This window comes from Palaemon carinicauda, chromosome 42 (assembly GCF_036898095.1).
Source record: "Palaemon carinicauda isolate YSFRI2023 chromosome 42, ASM3689809v2, whole genome shotgun sequence".
Taxonomy (NCBI): domain Eukaryota; kingdom Metazoa; phylum Arthropoda; class Malacostraca; order Decapoda; family Palaemonidae; genus Palaemon; species Palaemon carinicauda.
In genome coordinates this window covers 45635716-45648275 of record NC_090766.1, presented here as the reverse complement: position 1 = coordinate 45648275, position 12560 = coordinate 45635716, and the positions used below count along the sequence as shown (strand labels likewise).

Here is a 12560-nt window from a genome sequence, read left to right as displayed (position 1 = left end):
GTATACTGTACTCTCATTGTGCCGATAGTGGAGAGTGCAAATATCCTTTCTGGCGGGTGATGCCTTGGTAATCTCTAGCAGGTAAATTAAACTCATCACCTTCCCAATCTCAACCCTGTCTTATGGATTCTTTACGCAACAGACCCCTATCCCCTGGATATGCTGACTCTCCCCTGGCACTGTTATTATTATTATTATTATTAAATGCCAAGCCACAACCCTAGTTGGAAAAGCAGGACGCTATAAGCCCAGGGGCCCCAACAGGGAAAATAGCCCAGTGAGGAAAGGAAATAAGGAAAAATAGAACATTTTAGGAATAGTAACAATATTAAAATAAATATTTCCCATTTAAACTATAAAAACTTTAACAGAACAAGAGGAAGAGAAACTAGATAGAAAAGTGTGCCCAAGTGTACCCTCAAGCAAGAGAACTCTAACCCAAGGCAGTGTAAGACCATGGTACAGAGGCTATGGCACTACCCAAGAATAGAGAACAATGGTTTGATTTCGGAGTGTCCTTCTAGAAGAGCTGTTTACCATAGCTAGAGTCTCTTCTACCCTTACCAAGAGGAAAGTAGCCACTGAACAATTACAGTGCAGTAGTTAACCCCTTGGGTGAAGAAGAATTGTCTAGTAATCACAGTGTTGTCAGGTGTATGAGGACAGAGGAGAATCTGTAAAGGATAGGCCAGACTATTCGGTGTCTGTGTAGGCAAAGGGAAAGAACCGTAACCAGAGAGAAGGGTCCTATGTCTGGCCAGTCAAAGGACCCCATAACTCTCTAGCGGTAGTATCTCAACGGGCGGCTGGTGCCTAGGCCAACCTACTACCTGTTGACGACCTCTGGCAATTCATTGAAAGAAAATTCCGTTAACGACTAATGAACAAAAAAAAGGACTGTTCTTTGAATATTCAAAAAAAGGGTAATTCGGGCAACATAGGAAAACTGAAAATCCTGCTTGTTATCCAAATTCCATTAGAAGCTAATTATGCTACGTAAGATATTTGAATGTTACAGATTAATAAAAGAAATTAGAATGAAATTTCAAGGTGATAAATGCCATTCTTGGTTATCATTTAATAGTCATGATTAAGCATAATAAGCAAGCCATAATATTATGAATATCAAAGTAGGTAATATGAATTTGTTCCGTAACTGGAATACAAACCTACACTATTTATTTGTGGTTATTACTTTCGGCAAAGCTGAAATTACGAGCCATTAAAATTTAGCGAGGATTAACTACGCATACCGCTAGTTAGCGCAGGTAGCGGGGGTTAGCTTGCTACCGCTCCCACTCGCACACCTGTGGTTTAGCTCACCTTGCTTTTGACTCGGATGGTGTACAGCTGTTGCTGTTCCTCGTCCTTCGCTGTTATAATTGGACTGCCATTAATTCGTTTGACTTTCTCTTTGTGTTAGTGTGTGTTGACTTCTGCGACCATGCGCACCTGTCCTGGGCTCATGGCCAGCCCTGCGAAACCTTCATGCCTACTGTGGAAACCAATCGGCACACCCTTTGTCCCGCCTGCAGAGGTCAGTGGTGTGATAATGTAATCAGTGTATTGAATGTTGGGATTGGTCTGCCTCCCAGTGGGAGAGGTTTGGGCAAAAATGGAAGAAGTCTAAGTGGGATATTTCTCCTTTGAAGGGAGAAAAAGCCCAAGACCTCTTCTTCCGTCTCCCAACCTTCCTCTGAAACTCCTACTCGTTCGGCCTCTTTTGAGTAGTAGCGTAGACCCTTTTATTTGTGGCCAACCCCGGTCCTCTAGAGTTGATGTTGCTTCCCCCTAGCGAAGCGGCCCCACCTCTCCCCTTGGGTGAGGCCTTGTCTATGTCTTCTGTTTTGCAGGTGTGGTATTCTTTGGGGCTTCCGGGTCTGCTCTCCAAGGACTCCTTACTGCAGCTCATCCTTTGTGGTGCAAGTGTGCAGCCGTCGTTATTGACTTTGGAGATGGATCCTCTTGCGCTCGTTGACGTCATGGCTTCTGCCGATGTCCCTGCCCATCCATACTCCAGCTTTTGCTGCCGACTTAGTTTCCCCCGTTCCTGATCATCCTTTGAGGGGGAAACCTAGTCCTACATATCTCTCTCCTGCAAGTGTTTCTTCCCCTTGGGGGAGGTCTCTCATAGAGACTCCTCTTTGGAGGACTGCTGCTGCTTATGGTCAGCTTGCTGATCCAACGGCCACTAGAGGGCATCAACGTCGCAGAACACGCCCTCCACTTCGCCATAGAGGTTGTCCTTTACCATTGGTAAAAAGGCGCCTCTTCGGCTCTTCATCCTCGTCATTGCAGCTGTCCCCCGCTGAGAAGTCTCCGCTTCAGTCGTCTCCTGCCCCTCGACTTTTGCCCGTTCCTGGACCTTCTCCTGACAACGCTGCTGCTAGTCCTTGGAATTCGGTCCTGGACTCTTCTGTAGATCGTTCACCATCTTGGTGGATGTTCGCCCTTCCAAAGGGCACACCCGGTTCCTGTTCATCCTATCTGCCGTTAACATTCCTGTCTCCGGTACAGCCTCCTGAGGCCCTACCTAAGCGTGCAGCTGCGCGCTAACGCTCTCCATCTTGCCAGCACCCTGCAGTGCACCAGAGCTCACCAACATCTCATCAGCGCCAGCCTGCTCCTTCATGCTTTACAGAGCGCCCACGCTCTCCAGCTCGTCAGCGCTCTACAACGCTTCGGCGTTCGCTAGACCTATATCCTTCTCTTGCTCGTCCTCAGCAACCTCCAATGTTCCAGTGATCTCCCGATTGCCGGCGCTCTATAGCGCAGCCTCGCTGTTCTAGGGAGCAACGTTTGCCAACTCGCCAGCGCTCACCAGCCCATCTACGCTCGTCAGCACAACTGCGCTCTCCAGCCCGAGCTCGTCAGCGCTCACCAAAACCTCAGCGCGCTCCTGCGCGACCTGGGTCTCCGGCGCGCCAACGCTCTCCCAAGCCACAGCGCTCTCCTGAGCACAAGCGCCAGTCCTCCACTGCGCATCTGCGCTCTCTAGTGCTGGAGCTTTTACCAGCTCGCCGGCGCGCACCTGCACTCTCCTGTAGCTGCTCTCCAGCGATGTCCACACCATGTTGGAGAAGTTCAGACAAGGGTTAAGACCACAGGTTTTCATGTGCACACTGGACCCAAAGGGCGCATACTTCCAGGGCCAAATTATCCATCTTCTAGGAAGTATCGGAGATTTCTAGACAAACAAGAAACACCAGTTAAGGGCATTGTGCTTCGGTCTTTCCACAGAACCCATCCTGGGCTCACAAGATTTGCTTCCGTCTCATCCGTTTTCTGGACGACTGACTGATCCTAGCAGACTTGGTGGCAACCTTGCATCAGCACCGAAGTTTCTGAAGTCTTTTTACCAAGATCTGGTAAACCTTGGGAAGTCTTCCCTACTTCCCTCTCAGAAGACTGGTATATCTGGGAATCATTCTACAGTAGACACCAATCTCCACATAAACCTTCTCATCAAAGACAGTATAACGAGGCTTAGAAAGGTCACAAGATCCTCTTTCAAGACGATAAGAACTCCCAGCACAGAGTGACTATTTCTCCTTGGACACCTATCATCCCTGGCCTGTCTGGCTTCCAATGGCTGCCTCAGGATTTGTTCTGTGTGGGAGTTTGAGTCTGATAGGAATCAGGCCTTCGATTCCCCAGACATTCTGATCCCCATGGGACCAGAAACTTGGATGAACTTCAAGGGATGGGTGTCAGTCAAGAATCTACGGAGTGGTATAACCTTCTCAACCCCCCCCCCACTTGATGCTGAGCTTAGACACATCAAAAGAAGGGAGGAGGGACCATTATGTAGCACCATACAACCTCAGGCCTCTGGACAGAGTCCGAAAGTACCTTCACTTAAATCTCTTTTAAGAGATGAAGGCCAACTTTCCAGTCCTTCAACAGCCTTATCAGTTCCTGACGGGCCGCTCTGTGGTGTGATGAGCAACAACACCACATAGGGGCTCACATCAACAAGCAAGAAGGCACTTGCTCGCTTCCCATCTAACAGTGTAAATACTAAGATGAGTCAAAGCCCTCTCAGTACCACTATCAGCTTGTTTCATTTCAGACTAGAGGAATATGGTCTCTGACAATATGTGCACAGCATCTCTCATAAGGTGTACCAAATGGTCTTTGTATCACCTTGTAGCCCACAAAGTCCTAACACTATGGGGTTCTTCAACTATGGATCTGTTCGTAACGCCCCTAAACCTCAAGGCTTCCGCTGCTCCCCAGCCTTAGACACCAAGGCTCTCTGGCAAGAAGCATGCCAACAATGGTGGGTACAACGACGACGTTTACGTCTCATCTCTGTTTTGTGTGAAAAGAAGGATATTCAGTAAGGCTAGAACATCGGTCAGCCTCTCAAGGTCTCTCATAGCTCCGCTATGGCATCATGCAGAATGGTTTCCAAACCTTCTGCAGCTCCCGATGGAGCCTCCAGGAGAACCCTCTCCACATCACAGACAACCACACTTCGACATTTACCACAAGCTATTGCTTTGCTATGATTGTATGCTTGGAGACCACCCAGCACCTCCTCTCTCACAGAGGCTTTTTGCAATAAGTTGCGAAGAGGTTGTCTAGATATCTGAGGGATTCCTCAGCATCAGTCTACCAGGTAAAATATGATGTCTTCTGTGGTTGTTGTCATGGGAAAGTGTATCTTTCCACTCGATACCTCTTTCCAGCAATGGCGGAATCCTCGAGTATAGTTAGTAAAGATACAAATTATCTCCAAATTTGTCATTTGTTCCCTCTCCTCTCTGAGGGCCTCCCTCTTGGCAGTTGAGCTTCTGAACATAGAGAAAGGGATGAAGTACGCCATGCAGGCTGCTTCGTGGCTTGATCTATGGGTAGGATCATGTGGTAGACCTTCCCAGTCTTCCCGGACTTAGCAAGCTCCTTCCTCTTCTCACCCGTCAACTTCTAGGTCCTCTGGACCTTCAATGGTGCCGTAAGTAGCCCTTTCCACCCAAAGGCCAGAAAGAGACTAAGTCCTTCAGAGGAAAGAAGGGAAGAAAGGGAGGTGGCCAATCCCATTAGGAATGGCATTCCTCCTCAACTACCACCAGTGGGAGGATGCCTACAGCACCGCTGGCAGAGGTGGCACCTTTACGGGATGGTCGAAGTGATTGCCCTAGGGTATCGCGTCCCGTTCATTTAATCTCTCCCTCCTTTGACTCGGGATCTAGTGCATCTAAGCTTCTATGCCAAGGGATCTGCAAAGGAGCTGGACCTCAGGGCCAAAGTCACAGCCATGCTGCAGAAAGGCGCTCTCCAAGAGGTTGTGGATGGGTCCCCAGGCTGCTACAGTCAAATTATTATGGTGAAAAAGGCGACTGGAGGCTGGAGACCAGTCATTGATCTCTCCCCTCTGAACAAGTTGGCAAAAGGGAGAGTATTCTGGGGTTGATGTCATGGAAAAAATATCTCTTCACTCGATGCAACTATTCCAGTAATAGCGGAGTTCCTTGTATACCTTTAGGAGGAAAAGCTTCCCAGTCTCGGCAGTGAAAGGTTATTGCTCAGCCTTAATCCTTGCCTTTAAGCTGAAGAGAGTTGATATTTCCTCTTCATTGGAGCTTTCTTTACTTATATGGAGTTATGAGATCACTTGCCCCCAGTCAGAGATTAGGCCTCCTCCTGAGAATGTGGTTCTCGTCTTTAGATCCTCAAAAGGACTTCCCTATTAAGTATTATGCCATGCAACTGACTGTAACCTTACTTTGAAGACGGTGTTCCTGCTCACTTTATCCTCGGCTAAGAGAGTTGGTGAACTACGTGGCCTCTCGTATGACATTGCAAATTCAAGGGGATGGGGGAAGTGACACTCGGCTTCGTTCCCGAGTTTATCGTTAAGACTCAAAATCCGGGGGAGCAGTGGACCATAGATTCGGGCCCTTTCAGAATGTAAGTCTTCGTTCTGTAACCAATGACCCAGATCAGTTGTTACTATGCCCAGTGAGGAGTTTGAGATACTATCTTAAACCCACTGAAGCAACACGGCCCCAACTAACACCTTTGTTTGTTAGCTGAGGGAGAGTAAAGAGGAGGATCACAAAGAACACAGTTTCCTCCTGGATTCGCCAGGTAATCGAAAGAGCCTTGGCTCCCGACCCTCCTCCGGCTTGCTGACCTAGAGCCCATGATGTCAGGGGAATTAGCTCTCCTTGGCATTCAAACGCAACTTCTCCTTGTTGCAAATACTTCAGGTGGGCATGTGGAAAAGACAGACCACCTTCACACCCCATTGTTGAAAATATGTGACCCACAGGAGACTCGCTACGTTCACTATCAGTCCTGTGGTAGCTGCTCAACAAGTAGTTTAAAAATACTTCAGGCCCCTTGATGGACAAGTCGCAGTTGGTTGGGGGCATTGGTTACCGGGGTGAAGACTGCCTTGATGGACAAGTAGCAGTTGGTTAAGGGAATTAGTTACCTGGGTGAAGACTGGGATGAATGAAAGAATGTCTGGCTTTCCTTTCTTCATTTTCCTCTTTCTTGGGGTACATCACCATGGGTCCCTCTGCAAGCTGGCTTCAACCTCTGCAGGTAATTATCACTTCCCTTGTGTAGCCCAGTATAAGTGATAAATTTATATTCTGTCCATGTCCCCATTGCTTTCTGTGAGGTAAGCAGTGGAATACATCTTGTTTTCCTATATAAACTCAGGTGTTCATACAAGACAACAAACTCTATTACACTGTATTGCACAGGCTGTTATTATACTCTATTACACTGTATTGCACAGGCTGTTATTATACTCACTTAGTATAATTAAGGAAGGAGTCAAAGTTTTCCCTAGACCACAGTCATATACTGTACAAGGTAAAACTGGTTCAATGTCCATGCCTGAACTAGGACTTCCACCCACCTAAGAGTGAGTCATCCAAATAAATAATGGAAGGTTTGTTAGTATGGGAACAAATGACAAATTTGGAGATAATTTGTATTATTCCGTAACTAATATAAACCTGGAATTATTTATGTAAATTGGCCCACCATCATCTGTCTCCCAGGAGGCCTGCCTGCACTCAAAATTGATGTCACTCACTGCTCTGAGAGTATATATAAAGGTGGCAGGGTACCCCCCAGCCAACCCCAGCCTACCTACTCAAGCGGTTAGGCAGGGTTGTCACCTCGCAATTAAAGTCTAATGGCTACCTTCCAGCTCCACTGAAAGATAATACAAATAGATAACTCCAGGTTTGTATTAGGGAAAAAATACAAATAATCTCCGAATTTGTCATATCTTATCAAAATTCTTCTTTTGATATTCCTTATCAGAGGAAAAAAGTTTGCATTTCTAAACATCACTTAGAAAGGATTTGTACCTGTGAAACATAGTTCCTTGAAATTTGTTTATACTGTATGTATTATCCATGGAGGTACGAAATAAATATAATATAGTTCATAACTTGTTTTATGACCTCTACTCTTAGTTTTATAGCCAAGATGCACCAAAGGAAAAATCTTGGCAAGGTGATAAAAATCCAAGCACCTCAAAGAAATCTATAGCATCGTGGCCTCTGCTTATGGAAGATAGTGAGCCTTTTCAACTTCTCCCCCTCTCTCATGACTTACATTTTGTACTGCAGAGGCTCTAACCTCAGGATCTATACATTCAACATGGTGACTGGCCACTAATTATTTTCTTTCTCTCATTTGCAGATGCTGACAAGTGCCATCTCTAGTGACTTCAGTAGGTTAAGAAACTGGAGATCCTGTGTGATCTGTGTCAAACCAAACTATATTTTTAAAGCTGGATAGACTTATGTGAACAAAATGAACTTTCATTTAGCTACCTTCTGCCATTATTGTGGACCTTGTGATCACAAAGGACGTGTAACAGATTTGAGAATTACAGTACTGTATAGTAATTATTAGAATTATAAAACTATTGTTTTGTATATTGTGTAATATTGCTATGTATAGAAAATAATAGGGTTTGGAAAGTTCAATGCTAGTTTGTGGGATTTTAATTTTACAATTAATGTTACCAGTGGACTAATTCGGTATGAGAAGAAAAGGGAAACTCGGAAGAGGTAAACGTAGACCTGTAAGAGGAAAGAAAGAGACTCGAGCTGTTAAGCGAGCTTCTATACCAATTGTGGTAGAGGAGGAGGAGCTTGAAACTGTCAATGAAGATTCAGTGGAAAGGGAGGGCAAACTTGCTGTTGATCTTCTAAACAAGAAAATACAGTGGAGAAAACTTGTGGACAATATGAGTTTGAACAGTGGTGAGGAGTATTTTAATACAGATGATGAAGTTGCTCAAACATCTGCAACATTCAAGAAAACAAACAGGCAAAGTAAACCTCCAGTAAATAATCAACGTGCAAATTCAGCCAAAAAAAGTTCGGTAAAGGCCAGAAAAGATCAAGAGACCAAAAAGTACAATGTTGATGTCATTGAAGACGAGGAGGTTTTGAGAATCATCGGCGCTTTAGAGAAGGAAGTTGATGATGATGATGTCTTCTCTGAGCTAACTGATGTTGGGGAAAAGAAACAGTCAGATGTTGGACGGTCTGATGACATCCCTAAATGTAATAGTGATCGTGATAAGGAGACCAAGAAAATTACGATACAAATGGAAAATGGCAAAGAAGAAAATTCTTCTACTGGAAAAGAGGTAAGACTTATTTTTTCTTCAATTTGTAATCTGTAAAAGAATAAATACTTATACCAACTAATAAGAAGTATTTACTATACTTAAGTTGTACATAAAAGCTTTAATGTTTACTGCTGCAATTTATTGGCCTGGAGCTCTTTTTTTTTTTGCTAGTAGAATGAAGGTCTGGATAAATTAGTCTTGAATACAATACAAAGTAGGTCTTTCTAATAGAGAATCTTTGTGTTTGTATTATATTTTCATTATTTTAGTATCTTATTAAAAAAAAATGGTTTTCTTTTAGATCATACTGTACTGTATTATTGTTTAAGGATGTGACAGAGGATTAATTTTTTTCTTTTCATTTATGGTGTATAGGGACCAAATTGTATGTCCTATAAATTTTATAAAGCGAGTGTTTTTCCCTCGTTTAATATCCTATGTTGTGGTTCATAACTTATTAATGGCTCGCATGCCCAGGTGAATGTTTAAAACCAAACTTATCACAGTGGAATTATGACTTGAAATTTTTTCAGAAATTCAAATTTCCATATACTGTACATTTGTTCCTATACTAACAAACCTTCCGATATTTACAGTATATGGATATTACGTCAGCGGAGCTGGAAGGCAGCCATTAGATTTAAAGTGCGAGGTGGCAACCCTACTTAACCCCTAATAGTGGGTAGGTAACGGGTGGTTGGGGCCTACCCAGCTACCTATATCTACTCACGGTTCAATGAACCACATCACTTTTTTACTTTTGGCTGGTAGAGAGCGGACGTCCTTCCTTCGTCTTCCGCTGACAATGAGTCTTCTCGCCTTCTGTTGATCTCCTCGTCTCCCAAGATTCCACAGTTTTTCTCTCCCTACAGGCAAAGTTTCAGGCTGCATATGCAGCTCCGCCTGTTGAGGATTGCGAGATCAAGGACGAGCGTCAACCAAAGGCTTACTCAACAATCGCTGGATCGACGGACTTTCCTTCTATTTAATGATCGCAGGGGCGAGACTCATCACCTCGTATTCTTAGTCGTTCTGATTGTTCGCGACAATCAGATGTTAGACTCCCATTAGGGCATCGTTTGTGATAATCAATGATTGCCACGGGGATAGCTACGATCACGGGATCGTAGGCTATCGCGATCTCAATGTTCTTCTTGAAGGCAAACTCCTGTTCTGTTTCCCCATCCGGGGATTTGTCCATGCAGGATTCTTGTTGGGGAAATCACCTTCAGGGAACAACTCAGATTAAGCCTTGGCATTTTCTCTAGCAACACTTATGTTAACCTTCATTTGAGATGGAACTTGTTGAAGGGCAACAGAGTGCTGCTCGGAGGTTCACCTCCAGGTGTAAGATATTCCCCTTCCGAGGGAGAGTCTTTACACAACCTTTGCGCATGTTTGTGCTTACGCTCAAGATTGTGAGTTATACACTCACGGTCGTGAGCTCACGATGCTAGTGGTCTCCGCTCATGTTAGCGCTTACGCTCATGATTGCGAGTGACGCTCGTTACCATGATTACGACACTAGTCGTTCCTCAACTCTTGAGGACACTCACGATCACGAGCTAAATACTTGTGGTCGCGAGCGAGACACTCACGATCATGAGTTAGACATGCGTGATCGCGATTGGGACACTAGTCTCTTCTCAGTTTTTGAGGACGCTTGCGATCACAAGCTAGACACTCGTGATCATGAGTGAGACGTGGGCTCGCGCTCACGAGCGTGAGTCACAATTTCACGAGCAAGACTCTCATGACCATGATTGTGACGTCAGTCTCTAAGCTTGCGATCGTGCTCATGCTCACGGTCGCGAGCGAGGTACTCATAAACATGATTGTGACATCAATCTCTACAACCTTGAGGGTGTTCAAATGATCACTCACGGTCGCAAGCGAGACGCTCATGACTATGATTTTAACGCTTGTCTCTACAACCCTTAAGAACGTTCATGTGACCGCGAGGGAGATGCTTCCGAGTGCGCTCATGCTCATGATCATGGGTTGCACGCCGTCGTGACCGCGATCTCAACCATCTTGTGGTCACGATCACGAGCTAAACACTCGTGATCACTATCTGGACGCTCATGATTGTGAGTTACATGCTCAAGCACGACACTCGTGATTGCGATCGTGAATTATATGCTTGCAGTCACAAGTGAGACGCTTGTGACCGTGATCGCGGTCACAACACTCTCACACTCTCCATTATAAGTTATACTCATGGTTACGAGCAAGACTTGTGATCATGATCGCGAGCGTCTTATGGTAAAGATCACGAACGAGATGCTCGCGATTGTGAGTGTCTAGTGATACGCCCGTATCCCAGGCTAGACGCTCTCAATCAAGAACTAAAAGCTCATATCAAGAGGTATAAGCTCACAATCACAAGATCGACGCTCACTGTCACGAACTAGATGCTCATAATCGCGAGCTCTAGCAAGACGCTCACAATAACGGGCACAAGCCGGACACTAAATACGAGGTGACGCTCATGATTATGAACTAAATACTCGTGATCATAAGCTTAACGCTCACGATCTAGTCATGCACAAGCTCTCGACGCTCACGATTCACAATCATGAACGTGGTGCTTTTGTTGACAAGCGAAATGCTCGTGCTTTCGTGCAGGATGCTCTCAAGCGAGATGCTTGCGCTTATGGGCGAGACGCTTGCGGTCTTAAGCGTGACACTCATGCTCTTGTGCGAGGTGCTCGCATTCACTCGCCGAATTTGCTTGAATAGGAACTGCGCTAATTAGACAATCTCCTTAAGCAAACCGGATCTCGGATGTGATAAGGGAGGCAGATTCTTTGAATAGTTTTCTCTCCCCCCCCTAGCGGGAGAGACAACCTCTTCAGATTACCATTTTCTCCCTCTTAGATAACAAAATTCGTGCTTTCTAATTGACAGTCATAGCAATTTGCTTGCTATGATTCGGGTTAGCCCAGACGGGAGACTGATGGGTATAACAGAGGATTTTGAAAATCTGCATTTTCCCAATCTTCATTGGCCCTTATACCCTCAAACCTTAGTGGAAACACATTCAACCTCCATCTGCTTTCGTTCCTGGGAAATATCTTTTATCTACACTTCATGAAACTCAGGCTTTTTCATGAAGTCGGACGATGACTTTCTTCCGTAACTGGAGCTCCTCCTTAGGCCGGAGTGGTTGTGAATAAATATATTCCTTTCTCATAAGAGAACCCCTCTCGTGAGCTTGAAATAATCGGCTCATGTCTTTTTCGCCAAGGAAAGAGAGTCCAGACTAAGCGACAAGGATACTATCTTGTATCTCCCATCTTCCTCTAGGAAAAGGTAAGCAATCTGTCTACTTCCTCATGATGGAACATCCGATCTCATAGGAAGACGGGGGACGCCGAAATGTAGCCATGCTTCGTTGGTTAGAAGCCTCTACTTTTAGTGTCTCCTCGTGAGACAAGCTTAACCTTCAAACCTTGTCATTGAGATAATTTGTATTTTTCCCTAACTAATACAAACCTGTAGCTATTTATATAAATTGGCCTGCCATCACCTGTCCCCCAGTAAGTCCTGCCTGCAAGCAAAAAGTGATGTGGTTCATTGAACCGTGAGTAGATATAGGTAGCTGGGTAGCCCCCAACCACCCCTTACCTACCCATTATTAGTGGTTAGGTAGGGTTGCCACCTCGCACTTTAAATCTAATGTCTACCTTTGAGATCCGCCGAATTAATATCCATATAAATAGCTACAGGTTTGTATTTGTTAAGGAAAAATACAAATTATCTCCGAATTTGTCATATTTTTTATTAAATTTCATAAGGTGACATAAATTAGTGTATACTATATAAGTTTATTCGTCTGTTTAGGAAACAAATGTAAATTGTGTTTGTCCTACATGAATGTAAACCTTCGTCCTTTAATAAGAGCGCTTTCAGCGAAGGTGGATACAGTTGTTGAAAC

General features: G+C 44.8%; 1 protein-coding gene across 2 annotated transcripts in view; it reads left to right on the top strand.

The window, feature by feature from the left end:
* Positions 1–12560, top strand: part of LOC137632943 (uncharacterized) — a 65310-nt gene that overhangs the window by 15847 nt on the left and 36903 nt on the right. For both annotated transcript variants that reach the window (XM_068365069.1, XM_068365068.1), the window contains exon 2: positions 7678–8638. In XM_068365069.1, the coding sequence (XP_068221170.1) occupies positions 8024–8638 (615 nt within the window). In that variant the 5' untranslated portion in view covers positions 7678–8023. The remainder of the gene's footprint in view (positions 1–7677; positions 8639–12560) is intronic.